The sequence below is a fragment of the Propithecus coquereli genome, unplaced genomic scaffold (assembly GCF_000956105.1).
Source record: "Propithecus coquereli isolate 6110/MARCELLA unplaced genomic scaffold, Pcoq_1.0 Scaffold58, whole genome shotgun sequence".
NCBI classification, from domain to species: Eukaryota; Metazoa; Chordata; class Mammalia; order Primates; family Indriidae; genus Propithecus; species Propithecus coquereli.
The window spans coordinates 2,589,795-2,606,783 of record NW_012151729.1 but is presented as its reverse complement, the minus strand read 5'-3'; the positions used below and the strand labels follow the sequence as shown (position 1 = coordinate 2,606,783).

General features: G+C 50.5%; 1 protein-coding gene across 1 annotated transcript in view; it reads left to right on the top strand.

Annotated features, from left to right (window-relative positions):
• The first annotated feature begins 5,804 nt into the window (after positions 1-5,804).
• Positions 5,805-16,989, top strand: part of TCOF1 (Treacher Collins-Franceschetti syndrome 1) — a 37,771-nt gene continuing 26,586 nt past the window's right edge. The window contains exons 1-6 of the mRNA XM_012658281.1: positions 5,805-6,021; positions 8,987-9,042; positions 11,931-12,070; positions 14,289-14,362; positions 15,109-15,295; positions 15,936-16,009. Coding sequence (XP_012513735.1) covers positions 5,914-6,021; positions 8,987-9,042; positions 11,931-12,070; positions 14,289-14,362; positions 15,109-15,295; positions 15,936-16,009 — 639 coding nt within the window. The 5' untranslated portion in view covers positions 5,805-5,913. The remainder of the gene's footprint in view (positions 6,022-8,986; positions 9,043-11,930; positions 12,071-14,288; positions 14,363-15,108; positions 15,296-15,935; positions 16,010-16,989) is intronic.

The window sequence follows — 16,989 nt, the reverse complement described above, 5'->3', positions numbered from 1 at the left end:
CTTGATTGCAGCCTACAGAAATGAAAGTTCCAGTCTATAAGGATATATTTACTAGGATATTTAGAGCAACACTGTTGTATTAGCCAAAAAACTAGAAGTGAGTAACCTCTGTCATGTTGTCTCCCATCTCTGTCTGTCAGTGGTCCTGCCCAGCGTTGGGTTCCAAGCCTCTGGCAGCTGGAGCCTGGGCTGCGTGGCCCAGGCCTTATCCTCTGTGAGCCTCAGTTTCCTCATCTACGAACAGGGCTGATAATCATAGGGTGTTGCAAGGGTTAAGCCGGCAGTACTGTGAGCCTGGAAGCACAGCTCTAGCTCACCGTATCCACTCTGCAAATGTGAGCTGCTACTATTATTCGAAAGGGTGTGGCAGATCCAAGTGTCTGATATGAAATGGCTCTGATATGCTGTCATTATGTGAAAAAAGAGAGTTTCGGGGTTGAGTGTTTAGTACGATCCCTTTTCATAAGAAAGAAAAGAGAAAGGAAAAAGGGAGAGGGGAGGAAGGCCCTACACCATATGATGAGTGTCCGCGTCCGTCTGGGCAGAGGAAGGACGTGAGGGCATCTAATACCAGACCCCCAAGCCTGGCTGGGCGGGGAGGGCTGGGGTGTGGGGAAGTGGGCCGGAAGAGAGAAGAAGGGGGGAAAGACGATTGACTTTGTCTTGACACATCTCTGAATTGTTTAACTTGCTGCTTCCGTGACAACTTGTAAACCTTTAAAAAATCCTTTAAGGTGGAAGAAAAAAGAAAGGAAAATTGTCATCCCATAAGAGGGCAGGAACCCATGGGAGATCTACTGGCCAAAGTGACTTGGCGCAGGGAAAAGCCACTGCTACAGTGCATGAAGGAGGCCGGGGGCAAGGGTAGGCTTTCCGGATGGGTCCTTCTCTTGATAGGCCCAGTGCTGGAAGGGCCTTTGTCCAACAGCTTCATTTAACAGAAGGTAATGCTAGGACCAGAGAAGGCAAGAAACTGGCCCAAGGCCACACAGGCAAACTGGCCTAGAAGGGAAGTACTCCTGGCCCAGTAGCCTCTCCACTGTACCACGCTACCTTCCGCCTCTATGCCAGAGCCATTCCTGCTGGGAGGAGAGTAGAGTGCCCACCTGCTGCTGCTCATTCTTCCTTCACTTGTGTCCTGAGTGACCGCACTGTGCCCTGCATGTGAATCCAAGGTGACTAAGGCGTGCTGCTTGCCCAAGGGGTGCTCACAGTTGAGTGGTCTGGAAGCTTCTGGCTTCTACCACTAACAAAGATATCTTTTTTCCTAACTGATAGAGAAATGTTCGGAGGCTAATTTTTTTTAATGCACTGTTTTGTTTGCTCCTGTCTTAATTGTTGCCATGTTATATTTTATCAGTTTAATGTTCTAATTTTGTGCTTGGGCCCTAAGGCAATTCAGTGAAGGGTATGATTTGGAAAATCAAGGAAATAAAGAAATCGTCCACAGAAGAGCCAGCCTCCCAGGAGCCGAAGACAAAGCATCAGTGCCGACAATGAATTTTATTAGGAACAAAACAAAAACAAACAACCTGTTGCCAGACAGAAGGTATTAGACCATTTTGTTTTATTTTTGTTCTTTAATTTAATACCAGTTCTCCATTTCTTCCAGGGTCAGCCAAGGATGCACAACTCAGTCCCTTCTCTGCTGCCTTCTAGAAGCTTTCCACATTCCCACCTCTGGGCATATACTCCCTGTGAGCGCCCTGCCTGCTCTGCCCTCCCCTCTTCTTCAGGAGGTGGTCTGAAAACATCCATGCATTTGCCAATATTTATTAAATGCCTGCTGTGTGCGTGCACAGTGCTAAAGGTTGGAGATAATGCAACCAACGAGACCACCATGAGTCTGCTTTCAGGGTGTCTGCATTCTACTCACCCAGGCTTCCTCAAGTGGGGCTGGAATGCTGTCAAGGGAATGAAAATTGGTGTTGGGGGTGGGAGGGGGGTTGGTGAAAAAAATCCTTAGATCTTACAATGGTTTGTATGCTCATCATATATGTTCATTGCGCATCCAGTCACCCAAGCAGAAGCCTGGGCGCCATCCCCGAATGGAGCTGCCAGCCCTCTCTAATCTTAGTTCCCAACCTCCCAGTGGCCCAGGCCATGAAGGCTTCCACTATCCCCCTGAAAGCTGACCTCATCTGCCTTGCTTCTCTCCCTGCCCAGCCTAGATCCCAGAGCCCAGAGATTCAGCTTCTCCTTTGCCAACACACTAGACCCCTGTGCCCTTTTTCCCCACCTGTCTGGCAAAGCCCTAGATAAACCTGGATAAACCCCACCGAGTACTTCCCCCTGCCTGTCGCTGGGTAGGAAAGCCCCTATGGAGGAAATCACTCGGCAGGACAGGACACACATCCACTAATTCCCACCAACCTCAACTGGGTTGCCAAGACTATCAGGTGATTAGGGATTTTGTGGGTAAACTGCTTCTCGACTCTCTGAATGATCATTCTCCTTCCTTCAAACTCCTCACCACCTCTTCCTTACTCTCAGCAGAAGACCTTGCCTCCCACTTTGCAGAAAAAATAGAAGCTCGAGATGAAATCTCCCTTAACATCCCACTTTAAACCTACATCTACATCTGCACCCATCCTCTCTTTGTTCCCACTTTTGGGTTCTAGAGAAGTCATCCCTCCTCCCCCCAAGACCAACCCCTCCACCCACACGCCTGATCCCATCCCCTCACACAAGCTCGCCAACATTACTCACTGTCTCCCCTATTTCCTGCACACTTGATTAATCTCTCTCCCCTAGATCTGCCATCAGTTTTTAAACAATCTCAAGTCTCTTTCACCTTAAAACACACCTCCTCCAACAAACACATTGACCCTATCACTTCATCTCTCTCCTCCCCCTCACACTAAAACTTCTCAAAAGACCTATGCCTCCCTCATCCCTCCTGCACATCAGACCACTGCCATCTGACCCTCTCCATCATGCCACATAAACAGCCCTCCCCAGGGCCCCCACCAATCTCCATGCCTGTTGTTGAGCTGAAGCCCAGGGCTGCATCCTCCGTCGACTCTTCCCACCTTTCCAAAATGCTTCCCTTGGCCTCCTTCCATAAGCCCACACTCCTGGGTTCCCCCCCACCTCTGCAGCCACTCCTGCTGGGCTGTGCAGGCAGATCCTTCTTCGCACAGCCCGAACCTGTGGGTGCGCCTCAGAGCTTCATCCTGGGCCACCTCTCTTCTCTTCCCAAGTTCTTCTCCCTGGGCAAGCTTGTCTTCATCCACAGCCACAATTATCATCTCTCTGTTGACAACTTCCCATCTTTATCTGCAGCCCAGATCTATGCTGTGTCCAAACCCAGGTTTCCAAGTACCTACTCAACGTCTGCACTGGGTGTCTCTAAGGCACTTCAAGCTCGACGTGTGTAAAGTAGAATTTATACTTTCCTCTCCCCCTCCACCCCCTCCCCCCCTCACTGAAACCACCCAGCATCCTGGTCCTCTTCCGGCTCTTCCTATCTCAGCAAAAGATGCTGCCTGCCTGTTCGCACAGAAACCTCGGAGTCCATCCTGACACTACCTCTCCGTTACCCTCCCATCCCAACACATCACTGTGACAACTTTCCTTCCTGATTAACTCTAGGAACCTTCCACTGCTCTCCAACTCTACTGAAACTAACACACCACCCCCATCTTCTCCCTGGATGCCTGCCTACACTAACCCTAACTCGTGTTTCCACATTTACTCATACCCCCCACTCCACTCTCCACTGGGCACTCACATAGGTCACATTAAAATTCAAATTTCATCTATCCATCCTGGGCTTACACTATCGGTGGCTTCCAATTGCTCTTAGGATGAAGAGAAAGACCCCTGATGTGGCAGATCCTTAGTGTGGACTGTGCCCTCTGCCCACATTCTACACTGCCCAATCCCCTACTCTTCCTCTGGGCCCTGCTACAAAGGCCTTCCCTTGCCTCTTCTCTCAACTGTACCTTCTGCCTCAGGCCCTTTGCACAGGCTCTTACCTCTGCCCAGGTTTCTTGTCCCTCACCCTCTCCATTCAGGTTTCCTCACAAACATCACTTCCTCGGGGAATCCTTCCCTAACCCCCAAGAAAAAATAGATCCCTCCTTTCCATTAAATGCATTCACAATAATAACTAACACACACACACTGGGAACACTATTGTTAGGAGCTTTTCTAAGCATTTCTGCTTAGAACTCATTCATTCCTCACGACAATCCTACCTGGTGGAAATTATAATTATCTCCATTTTACAGATAAGGAAACTGAGTCACAGAGGAGTTGTATAACTTGTCCAAGGTCACCTAGTTAATGAGGCGAAGCCAGAATTTGAACCCAGGCAGTGTGACTGCAGTGTAGCTTTTAAATACTATATTATTCCATAAGAATTTTCCTTCCTGCACTCACCCACCGTTTGTAACAGTGTATTGTATGACTATATGTTTAGCATGTGTCTCCCTCATTAGACTGTAAGCTCTATAGGAGTACAGATTGTTTCATCCCCAATAGTAGGTACTCAATAAATACTTGCTAAATGGCTGAATGTAGCTTAGTCACTCTCTTCTTCACCCACCACATTCAGTTAGTCACCTGGTCCTATCCATGTTTCTTCCTGGAGCAGGAGTCCCTTCCCCTAGGAGGTCCAGTTATGTGTTTATCCGTGTCCTGAACTTGGGAGGAAAATGTTATATGTCTGTACACATTCAACATGTTCTTCAGCAAGGGCTGGGTGGTTTGCGCTGTCATCAGATTCTCAACGGGTCCGTGAAGTTAAGAATTGCTGACTCAAACATTCCCCAGCCTAGCTCACCCTTTCCTTGCCAGCTTTCCTTCAACAACTACGATACCTCACATCCAGTTTAGTTTTCCACAAATTCGTCCTCCATACTTTGGTCATAGCTATCTTTTAAAAACACAAACCCAGCTCACCTTCCTTCATAAAGCCAGAGACTATCTAATGCCCTTAGAGCAAAGTCCAAACTCTGAGGGAGATGGGGGCGCGGAGCCACAGTCCCTGTCTACTTCTCCATCCTCACGTGTCCTCATTTTTTCCCTCTCCCTCCAACTTTACAGCCCAGCAGCACAGGAGGGGCTCTGTGTTTCAGGTTCCCAGTCTAAACCAGGGTGATTTCTCATGTCTCATGCAATGCCCTCTGCCTGGTGTACCAGTCTTCTCCCTTGCACCTAGAAATTCCTACGTCTTTACTCCTTAGCTTAGATGTTTTGGGGGGATTAGGTGCCTCTCCTGGGGCTACCATAGGCTATGCCCGTCCCTGACAATGCATACCAGGTATCGAACAACAGTTGCTTGGTTACTGACAGTCATCCTGGCCCAGGTGAGCTCTGAGGGCAGCCGCCATGTTTTATGCATCTTTTTATCCCCCCAGCCTCCCCAGGTTCTAGCCCAAGGTACTGTGCTCCGTAAATATCTGTTCAGTGAAGGAATGAATAAACTAATGACCACTCGTGCCTGGTTCATAGGTCCCAAAAAATTTATGAAATGAATAAATGAGTGGGTAACTGGAAGTTCAGGTGTAGAGACAGATGCAGATTATAAAGTTCATAAGTTAGTAAAACCGGTTGCAGCCGTCAGAGAATTAACATGGGAGACAAATCTCTTCAAGGAGCAAGCCTTTAGGATTAAAAAGATGGAGTCACTCCCACCGCATCCGGCCCCGGGGGCGGGTCCAGGCCTAACCCCGCCCTCTCCGCGCCAATGGGTGGTCTTGAAGCCCTCCGCGTCCCCGCCCCTTTCGCCCGCTGGGGCGGGGCCTACCATTCCAGGAGATAAGACTACATTTCCCGGCGTGCCACGCGGCCGGGGCGAAAGAGGAGGCGGAAGTAGGACGCGCAAGGTCTAAGGGCGCGAGGGAAGTGGCGGGCGGGGACTGACGGGGGGCGTGCAGGTGAGCCGACCGGCCGGGGGTCGCGGGCATGGCCGAGGCCAGGAAGCGGCGGGAGCTGCTTCCCCTGATCTACCATCATCTGCTGCGGGCCGGCTATGTGCGCGCGGCGCGGGAAGTGAAGGAGCAGAGCGGCCAGGTAGGCGCGTTCGAGGGCCGTGTGTGAGGGCCGCGTGCAAGATCCGGAGATTAGCCGCCCCAGCCCCCTCCGCAGGCAACCTGGCGGGCGCCGGGAGCCGGGTCCCGCGGTGCTCTAGGACACCGGCCAGGGCTGCGGGAGGCGCCACAGCCTCTGTCTCTCTTCTTGCGACTTCCAGCCCCTTGGGCCTCAGTTTCCTCGTCTGTGCAGTGGGCGGGACGGGACGTGTGATTTCAAGCGCAGGGCTTTGTAATTCCCGCGCCCCTTTACCTCCACCCCCTTGCGGATAGCGGCGTTTTTAAGTTTCCTAAGTCTCCAGCCACGTGGCTCGGCGCAGTCCCCCGGGGACGAGGAGGTTGCTGCGAGTCTCAGGGGTAGATTGCGGCCAGCCCCCTGGGGGAGCGTCCAGAGAAGAGTCCCGTGGCCCCTTAGTTGAACTGGAACTCAGGCCCTTAGCAATCCTCTGTACTGAGACGGACAAATTTGGGACTCGAACTCGTGGTGCAGTCATTTCTTACTTGATTGATTCATTTGGCAACTGTTAATCTGGTGCTTGGGGTGCTGGTGATCGAATGGTGAGCCTGCCTGGAGCTTACAGTCTAGTCGGGGAGACAAATCTCAGAACCACAAAAGTGACTTAACATTACTTTGCAAGTGTTAAGAATAAGAAGCACAGGGATGTGGCAGGCTGTCCTTGTCAGGGATATCCAGAACTGCTTCACAAAGGAAGTAGCATTTGATTTGAGATCTAAGGCTGGGCGTGGTGGGTCACGCCCGTAATCCTAGCACTTTGAGAGCCCCAGGCAGGAGGATTGCTTGAGGTCAGGAGTTCGAGACCAACCTGAACAACACAGTGAGACCTCATTTCTACAAAAAATACAAAAATTAGCTGGCCATGGTGGCATGGCTGTATTCCCAGTTACTCGAGAGGCTGAGGCAGGAGGATTGGTTGAGCCCAGGCATTTGAGGTTGCACTGAGCTGTGATGATGCCACTGCACTCTACCCTGGGCAATAGAGTGAGACCCTGTCTCAAACAAAAAAAAGATCTGAAAGAAGGGAGGTGGCTGTTGCAGGCTGACATGCAAATGGCCTGTGGTAGGAGGGAGCTTATGTACTTGCTGGCCTCAGGAAAGTCCACTGTGGCTGAAGGGTGGAGTACAAGGACTTTAGATGCCCATGGGGAAATGGAGGCAGAGGCTGGCTGGAGTGGTCTGGTGGGCAGTTTGGCCTTCATCTGAAGAGCAGTGGTAAACCACTGGAGGGTTTTAAGCTGGTAAGACAGTACCCTGAGTAGTCAGGATCCCTTTGGCTATGGTGTAGGCTCTGGGCCTGATGCTTGCTCACAGGGCCTCCTGAAGAAACTGAAAGGCGATGAGCCCTGAGTTGTTACCTGTGCTTTTAGCCAACTCCAGTTGCCCTTCCTCCTCCATTCATATCACTTAACAGATAAGGGGAGTGAGAGATAGTCCATTGGGGCACATGCCCAGGCAAAAGTGTCTGCGTACATTATAGCAGGAGCAGACAGATGACAAATATAAAAAATAAGTTCATGATACAGTATGTGTGGTGATGGTAGGTACTAGCTATAAGAATAAGGCAGGCAAGGGAGGTTAGGAATATCAGGGTTCCGTTATAAATAGGGTGGTCACGGAAGCCTCACTGAGAAGGTGACAATTAGGCAAAGATTGGAAGGAAATGAGGGGGGTGAGCTGTGTGGTTAGTAGGGGAGAGAACATTCTAGACTGCAAGAATAGGAAGGTCCTGTTGGGGGCAGGGTGGTCTGACACATTTGAGGAGAGTGAGGAGGCCACTGTGCCTGGGGTGGAGCAGAGTGGAACTAACTCTTTTTTTTTGAGACAGAGTCTCACTCTGTTGCCCAGGCTAGAGTGCCGTGGCGTCAGCCTAGCTCACAGCAACCTCAAACTCCTGGATTCAAGGGATCCTCCTGCCTCAGCCTCCGGGGTAGCTGGGACTACAGGCACATGCCACCATGCCCGCCTAATTTTTTCTATTTTTAGTTGTTTGGCCAATTTCTTTCTATTTTTAGTAGAGACGGGGTCTCGCTCTTGCCTCAGGCTGGTCTCGAACTCCTGAGCTCAAAGGATCCGCCCAGCTCGGCCTCCCAGAGTGAAACTAACTCTTGAAGTCTCAATGTTACTGATTCACTGTGCTGGGCACTGACATAAGTTGTTTTGTTCAGACCTGATAGCAGCCTGCAAGGTGGGTATTGCTGTTATCCCCTGTTATAAAGAAGGAAACTGAAGTTTGAAGAGGTGAAGAGATTAGTCAGCCAGTTAACAGAGAAATGCTGCCTGACCCCAGATGTACCCTCTTGCCACACTGCCCAGGTTCCTGACACCTTCCACCCTTGCCCCACACTGCTTACCCACCCTCCTTGGAGCTCTTGACATTTACATAGATAATGGGCCCTCGGGCCTGTGCTAGAATGGCCTGGATTCTACCGGATTCCCTCTGATTCTGCCAAGAGACTGGCACCATTTGGGCCCAGTCTCTTCCCAGCAGACTAGTGGACCGCTGCGGTCATGCCACCTGGATGCCTCTGGTGTCTGGGCTGTGGTTCGTGCTTTGGGGAGATTGACTAGCCAGGCCTTTGAAAGCCATTTTGAAGGTCGGGTGGGAAAAGCCCTGTCTCGTGGCCTGTAAGTGTGGATAGTGCTAGGGAGGCTGGATAAATGCTAGCTTGGAACATTCTAACTCCAGCTTCTCAGCGGTGCCTCTCACCAACATGTCTTAAAAGGTTTTAGCTGGAGTTGCTTGTCCTTCTTGCCTGTGGAAGGTTTTGGATGGAACTGGCAGGACCAAGCAGACATACTTCCCAGAACAAAAAGATCCTCTTCTGAACCACCTGTTTGTGCAAGTCATGAGGTCAGGGAGAGCTGGGCCCAAGGAGGACCCTTTCTGTGCTGGGGAGTTAACTGTGGCTCTCTGTTTACTTCTCTGCAGAAAATTTTGCTGGCTCAGCCCGTCACCCTCCTGGACATCTATACACACTGGCAACAGTAAGTCTGGTGGGACCGAAGCGGGGAGTAGGGACACCCCGTGCAATCGGCTCAGAATAAGCTAGGATTTTAGTCTAGTCTAAGATCTGTCCCCTTAGCCCACTATGGATATCGTGTTGCCTCCAGGAAGTCAGTTCAGGTCACATATATGGGTATTTCCGTGGAAGGAGACATTGAGGACTGTGATCTCTTAGGAAGAAAAGCTTCTCACCAACTCGTTATTCATTTGGTCGCCAAACATTTACTGAATACCTGCTAAATGCCAAGTCCTGTTCTCAGCATGGAACTGTCAAAAACGAGCCAGACGTGGTTCCTTCTTTCCTGCTGCTGACATTGTAGTCAAGGAGGTAGGCACGAGTCAAAGGGCAAAACGATTGAATGTAGAACGACGGTGGTAGTGAGGATTATGAAAGAAAGGGACCTGGTGCCGCAGCCACATACACGAGGTGACCTTTGACTTGAGAGCTGCGGGAAGTCGGGGAGTGAACTAGGTAATGGGTGTAGAGGGGCAGGCAGAGCGTACTTGGCAGTGGGAATTGCTAGTGCTGAGGCCTGTGGCCAGGGGACAGGATAGATGAGGCTGGGCAGTTGGCAGGGCCCACCCAGGCAAGGCCTGGTCATCCGTGGTGAGAAATTTCGCCTTTACCCAAGAGCAGTAGGGGCCACGGAAGGGCGAAACGGTGAGTGAGGAGATCACTTTGCACCATGGTGAGACTGGTCAGGGCTTCAGACGTCATCATCCAGGCAAGAGCTGATGGGGCTTGAGACAGAGACAACAAGAGATAGATAGTAGATTCTAAGAATAATAAGGGACAAAACCAGGATCCGTGGGTGGGAGAGGAAGTATCTAATTGACTCCCAGATCTGGCTTTTGCACCTACCTGGGTGGAAGGTGGGTCCATGCATAGAGCTGGAAGGGAACCCAATTTGGAGGGAAAGATTTCAAGGACGGGTTGGCCGTAAAATGCCTGTGAAAGAACTAAAATTTAAATGTTTTTCAAGGAAGAGGGAATAATCTAAGGATGTATCAACAGAGAAATGGCTTGAGAATGAAGGAGGGGATAATCATGTTCTCTCCGTGCACTGGCCTCACCACAGCCAACTAGGGGAGTAAAGGACCTACAGATGTGTCCCATGAGGAATGGTAGAGAATACTGAAACGTCCTAGATGTAAAAGAGGCAGGTGGGAGGAGGTGAGGGACTGCTGTCTGCGCATCTTTGAGGACAAAGAGAGTAGCACGTTCTCTGGGGCCCTGGAAGATAGAAGTGGGCCCCCTATGTACTTGCTTCAGGAAGACATGTTTCACCTTCTGAATGGAAGCGTTTGATCATCAGAACTATCTAAAAATGAAGTAGGCTACAGTGGGAGTGGTGAGCTCCCTGTCATTAGAGGTATGTAAGCAAAGGCAGGAACGGTGTGGAAAGCTCTAGTGGAGAGCTAAGGTCATTGAAAACCCTGCCGGCCCTCTGTTCTTGGCTGTCCTCTGCCGCTAAGGTGAGCGCAGGGCACAATCGTACTTCCTTACCGTCTGACTCGCCCGGATGTGTGAGTGTTATTCATATACTTCCTTCCGCAGAAAACTGCTTCAGTGAGCTGCTCACACCCTTCCCTGCCACTGGCCCCTTTTATGGGTGAGGGTTACTGAGTGGAACAAGCACCTCACACCCACCAAGGGCAACCAACCTAATAGTTTCCCACAACTAGCCGTATGACCTTGAGCAAGTTTCTTGGCCTCCCTGAGTCTGTGTCTTCATCTGTACAATGAAAATAATAATAGTAATTATTTCATTGCATTGTGAGGATTAAACACAGTAGTCCATACAAAGTGATAAAGCTAGCTCTCTGTTGGAGGTACCCCCTGCCCCCCCACCCCAGTATTTACTGAGCACCTACTACAAGCCAGGCACTATTCTTAATATAGTTGGGAACAAACTAGAGAAAAATTCCTGCTCTTGTCAAACTTACATTCTGCTGGGAGGAGAGAGGCTAAATAAATTGATACGAGTAGTGAATGAAACCTGTTTTAGCAGAAGATTCCTGACAAGTAGCCTTCCTGGAAATAGGGGACCTGAGCATCACATCCCAAACTGCATAGCAGTGTCCATTCCAGCTGGAAAACATGGGGGTGACTCCCTGCGGGGCGGGAGGGTGGGCTCAAAGGCAGTGAGACTTGAAAGTTCAGGGGACTTCGCTGTCTGGGTGCTCATCCTGCCAGTGCCCCAAATGTACTTTGGTCCTGAGCAAGTCACTTAGTTGTCCATTTTTTGAGACTTGTGCCAGGCACTGAGGATACTGAGGGCGTTGCAGTGAGCTGCCACCTCCCTGCCTCCCCGGGCCTTTCTGTGTAGGTGGGGAGTCAGACAGGAAGTAAGCAAAATAACAGAAGCCAGAGAAAAATGCTCTGAGGAAAACGAAACAGAAAGACAGGGCAGAGAATGCCTTGGGGAAGGGGGCAATCAGCGAGGGCCTCTCTGAGGAGGCCACATTAGAGTTGAGAATGAAGGACAAGGACTCAGGCAGAGTCTTCCAGGAAGAGGGCACAGCACAGACAGCAAGTTCTGGAGGAGGAAGAGCCCGGAGGGTTCTGTGAAGTGTCACACAGGCTGGCACCTGTCACTAAAGACTGTTAACTATTGCTGTTATATAACATCATCGAGCATTCCTGATTATCTTAAAGACTAATTAAGAATTGTAAAAGCACTTTATGAAATGAGTGAAAATGCGGAACACAAAATTTTACCTGCACTGTGTTTTGATCACTGTTTGAACACTATGCACATTTCCTCTGGGGGCCGGGAGGATGTGGGAACATCTGTCCATTCAAATCTCCTGGAGTTGTTGTGTTACCCAGTTGGTATGGACAGTCACAGTCACCCTTATCCTGCAGAACCTCAGAGCTTGGCCAGAAGCGAAAGGCAGAGGCCGATGCGGCACTACTGGCTAAGAAGACCCGTGTGTCGGACCCCATTAGCAGCTCAGAGAGCTCAGAAGAGGAAGAGGAGGCAGAAGCTGAAACCGCCAAAGCCAGTAAGAGCACTGCATACTAATCACTGCTGGGGGACATGGGCCTCCCAATCAGGCCCCCCTCATTGGTGCTTGTTGGGACTCAGCCCCGGGCCCTGCACCTTCGGGAACAGGCTATGGGATATTGGATTGTTCCAGGGTAGAGTCCACCTCCAGCATCCCCTTTAGTGAGCCCTGGGAAGACCAGGACCTTTTAAGGGAAGATTGGGAGGGAACCATGAGTCTTTTCAGTTTTTATTTGAGCCCTTCCTCTGTGCCAGACATTGTGTCCCCAGGCTCTGAGTATCCAAAGCCGAACCAAAAAAACCAGATAGGTCCTTACGGTCTTATTTGGTGTACATGCAGTGTGGCCTAGGGGCTGCCTTTGTACACGCTCCCAGGTGATTCTGATAAAGCGGGAGAGAAGGCGACCACATTTTCCAAGTCCTACCAGAGAGATTTTGGAAGGCCACTAGTGGACACCTCTTCTGTGGGGCCTGTGGGTGCTTCGGGAGTTGCTGACCTTCCTGTTATTTTTGACATCTGCACATTAGCACTGGGGGCTGTACTGGGCACTCTGGTTTTAGAGCGTTGGCGGGGGTAACCCAGTCAAAGCTTTCACAGCCCCTTCTCCGTCCGAGTTCCCAGGGCTCCTTGAGCTTTACTCAGCAGCAGCCATAACTCCACAGAGGAGTTGCCGTGTCTCCTATGCATCCTATCTCTTTACTGTGCGTTATGTTATTGTTTTTTTGCTTACATGGAAGACAGTTTCTACAGTTTGGCAAATTATTCTTCCACTTATTTTTCCTGAGCCTTTTTTTCTCTTAAGAGACAAGGTCTCACTATGTTGCCCGGGCTGGAGTGCAGTGGCTGTTCATAGGCGTGATCGTAGCGCACTGTATCCTTGAACTTCTGCGCTCAAGCGGTCTTGCCTTTTAGCCTCCCGAGTAGCTGGGACTATAGGCGTGCGCCACCACACCCAGCTTCCTGAGCCTGCTTTTAAAGATGTTTGAGATCATACTAGATGTATATTTTATATCTTGCTTAAATTATAAATGCAAAACAAATTCACTTTGAACCATACAAAACCATATAGAAGAAAAAGGTGAAGATTTCGTATTTTCCTACCATGTTCCCTTTCATTCCCTAACTGCTCCCTCCTTTGCATCTGTATGCATACATATCTGTATGCATCCATACACACATATGTACAGATCTACATACTATGTAAAACAAAAATGGTAAAATTTCATACTGCCAGGCTGTTTGATATTGATCAAATTTTTAAGCTGTGATAATGGAATTGTAATTATGCTTTGGCGGCGGGGGCGGTTTTTGAAACGAAGTCTTGCTATGTTGTTGCCCAGGCCGGCCTCAAACTCCTGGCCTTGAGCAATCCTCTCACCTCAGCCTCCCAAGTATGTAATTACGCTTTTTAAAGAGCCCTCATTGAGAGAAACATGCCGAAGTATTTGTGGGCAACATGATAGGATGTCTGGCATTTTCTTCCAAGTAAGGCATTATGGGGAAGGGTGGATGAGACAATAGATGAAATAGGATTGACCACAAGTTGATACTTCCTCTCTACTTATGAACATGTTTAAAATTTTCCATAATTCCAAAGAGAGAGATGGAGGTAAGTGCCAGGAAAAGAATTAGATCATGCCATTCATCTCAGCAACATTCTTTTCAACAGGAAGTCTGAGACTTAAGGAAACAGTACCCTGGTGTAAAAGCAGCAGCACCAAGAATCTATAAATCTCAACATCTAACTGGGCCCAGGTCTCATGGTTCAGCTTCCTCTTCACTAAGAAACCATTTGAATTCCGAGCAGCTTTCTCTGTGGACCTGACTGCTGTCTCTTCTTGCTGAGGACTTTTAGGGCTACGGTGTGGTAGCCTGTGTGGGTGGTACCACTGGCGTTGTGCAGTGCCTTCGTGGTAGCAGACAGCAGGAACATGAGCAATGCTTTTCACTCTGGAGGCCTCAACTTCTCTTGCCACAGGGGAGTTAGGAATCCATCAGAGATACAGACGCATTTTCTTCTCTCTTGCTCGTGGTGTACATGGCTAATGCATCATTAGCCATGATGGGAGAGCTCATTCCCACAAGTCTGGGCTCAGCCACAAATCCTCATGCCAGTACCAGGCAGCCAATACCAACTGAGTGATTAGGGGAGATGAAACCTGTTTGCCATTCTCCGATGAGAAAAACTCATCTGGCCGGTGTTTGTATCTTGCAGCCCCAAGACTAGCGTGTACCAACTCTTCAGCCATGGGGGCGGATTTGCTGTCAAGCATGAAAGAAAAAGCCAAGGTGAGTGGGGCCTCCTTCCAAGCTATTGCCTAGGGGAGTTGAAGTGCCCCATAGGAGGCAGTCGCCTATGTCAGAGAAGAATAGGGTTGTGAGTAATTGTCCAACCTGGGTTCAGATCTCAACCTGTCGCCAGCTGTGGGATCTTGGTGAGTCCCTTCATCTCTCTGAGCCTCGGTTTCCTTTTCTGTAAGAGGAGAATAATGCTACTGCAGTGGGCCACCATGCACATGGTGCACCTTTGGGGGACAGTGTCTTCCCCTTCGTTCCCTACATCCATTCAATAGATCTTTACCGAAACCTGTTATGTTCCAGGCACTGTGCAGGGCGTGGAGACACCTTAGTAAACAAGATACCTGTTGTTCTGGAACTCTGAAAGTATATTCTAAACCAGAAACTACTTAGAAAGTAGAATATCATTTTCTGGTAATATATAAAGCAGTGCTAAAGACAGGCAGGATTCTGTCTCTGAAATTGCTTGGAGTGTTAGCAAGAATGTATAGAAATAATGATAATATTCACAAAAACTGTTGCAAGCAACTACTGTGTCCTAAGAACTGTACTTCCACTCTCCACACCTCTGTGAGGGAAAATACCGTTTTGGGAGAAGCAGAAACTTAGGGAGGTAACTTGCCTAAACTCACACAGCTAGAAAGTATTGGTGGTAGCATTGGGTTCAGATGCAGGTGGCCTGTGCTCTTAATCCACCATGCCATACCAGATGGTTCTATCACTCTTATTCTCTGTAGGCAAAGACAGAGACAGCCGGCAAGATGGGGAACTCCATGCCAAACCCTGCCTCTATGAAAACAGTGGCCCACCTCCTCTCGGGGAAGTCATCCAAGAAGGCAGGAGAGCCCTCAGCAAATACTGTCTTGGCCTCAGAAACGGAGGAGGAGGGCAGTGTTCTGGCCTTTGGAGCCGCCGCCAAGCCTGGTGAGAATCCCCTACCTCTAGGAGCGAAGCCCCAGAGTTTGGGCTGACAAAGCACGCCCAGGCACTGCTTTGTCAAGCTCTGGGACATTCTGGAATTCAAAGGTTTGTCTCCATGACAGCGAGGGTCCTGCATCTCAAGCCATTTTCCCCTCCCCTACACGAGGGAGGGTCAGCTGCAGGGATACCAGCTCAGGCTTAGCATCCTGGGTAGCAGATGGAGCATTTTCTGGTTTATTGCGCTCTGGTGGGTTCCAGGGGCCACTGTGGTGTCTAAGAGACTAAACTGAAAGGCCTGGGTTTAATTGACCTCCATTTCCAGGTAAAACAGGTGCTTGCCCTGCCTGCCTCAGTGGATGTGATAATGGAGGGAGATGCTGTAAACTGTCACATTCTGGTGCACGTTTGTTGGGTCCTGTTGTAGCCCTTACCAGGGCCCCGGGGCTGTGCGGGAAAATAGGGGGAACGAGGGGACCCATCTCAGAAGGGGGCTCCAGGAGAGGGCGGGTCTGTAGCTCTGAACATGAGGGGTGAGCATGCAGCACCTGGCTTTGATTGGCAGCTGGCATGGGGGGAGGTGCTGGGGAGGGGCAGGTGAGTCTGGAAAGGGTGTCCCTCAGTCGCCTCCGTGTCCATCCCTCAGGGGTGGTGTCAGCAGGCCAGGCCGACAGCTCCAGCGAGGACACCTCCAGTTCAAGCGATGAGACGGACGCGGAGGTAATTGCTGCCCATCCCCGGGCGTCGCCCTCTCCAGGCCTTTCTCCCTCCCAGGTCAGTTCAGCCCCACTGTGTCAGGTAACCAGGAGCTGGAAAGGCTGCAGCCAGGAGAGAGAGGGAAAGGACTCTGGTGCTGCCTGGCGCACTCTGAGCGTGAGGAGGGGCCAGGTGTGGGAGAGGGTGCATCCTTCCTGTGAGGCCAGGCAAGGCGTCTTGGAAGAGGTGGCCCTGGAGCAGGGCCCTGAAGCACAGTGGAGGGGGTGTGAGGTAGGGCGTTCCAGTCAGGAAGAGATGCGAGGCCCAGGGGCAGCAGTGTGACTGTCATGTGGTGTGGTCAGGGCTGAGGCTGCTGAGAAGGTTCTAGGCCCACTGATGAATGCCAGGCCGAGACACTTCACCAGAGTTGGACAGCACCTGTGGCCTTGTCTCTTCTCTGAACTTTGACCTGGGAGAGGTCCCCATAGGTCATTCCTTATTGTGTACCTACTAAGTGCCGGGCCTGGGGAGTCCAGTGATGAGCAAGATGGGCAGGGTTCATGCTGCCGTGGAGAAAGGGGGGCCCCTCAGATACTAAACTGTGGCAATGGCTGCTATGAAGGGAGACAGCCGTGAGGGGCAGTCACAGGAACCTGACACTGAGGAGTAGGCGTAAGGAGAAGGAACAGTGTGTGCAGAGATGGAAGCAAGGAGAGTTCGGTGCCTTTAAAGAACATTAGTCTGTAGGCCGGGCGCGGTGGCTCACGCCTGTAATCCTAGCTCTCTGGGAGGCCGAGGCAGGCGGATCATTTGAGCTCAGGAGTTCGAGACCAGCCTGAGCAAGAGCGAGACCCCGTCTTTACTAAAAAGAGAAAAAAATTAATGGGACAACCAAAAATATATAGAAAAAACTAGCCGGGCATGGTGGCGCATGCCTGTAGTCCCAGCTACTCGGGAGGCTGAGGCAGAAGGATCGCTTGAGCCCAGGAGTTTGAGGTTGCTGT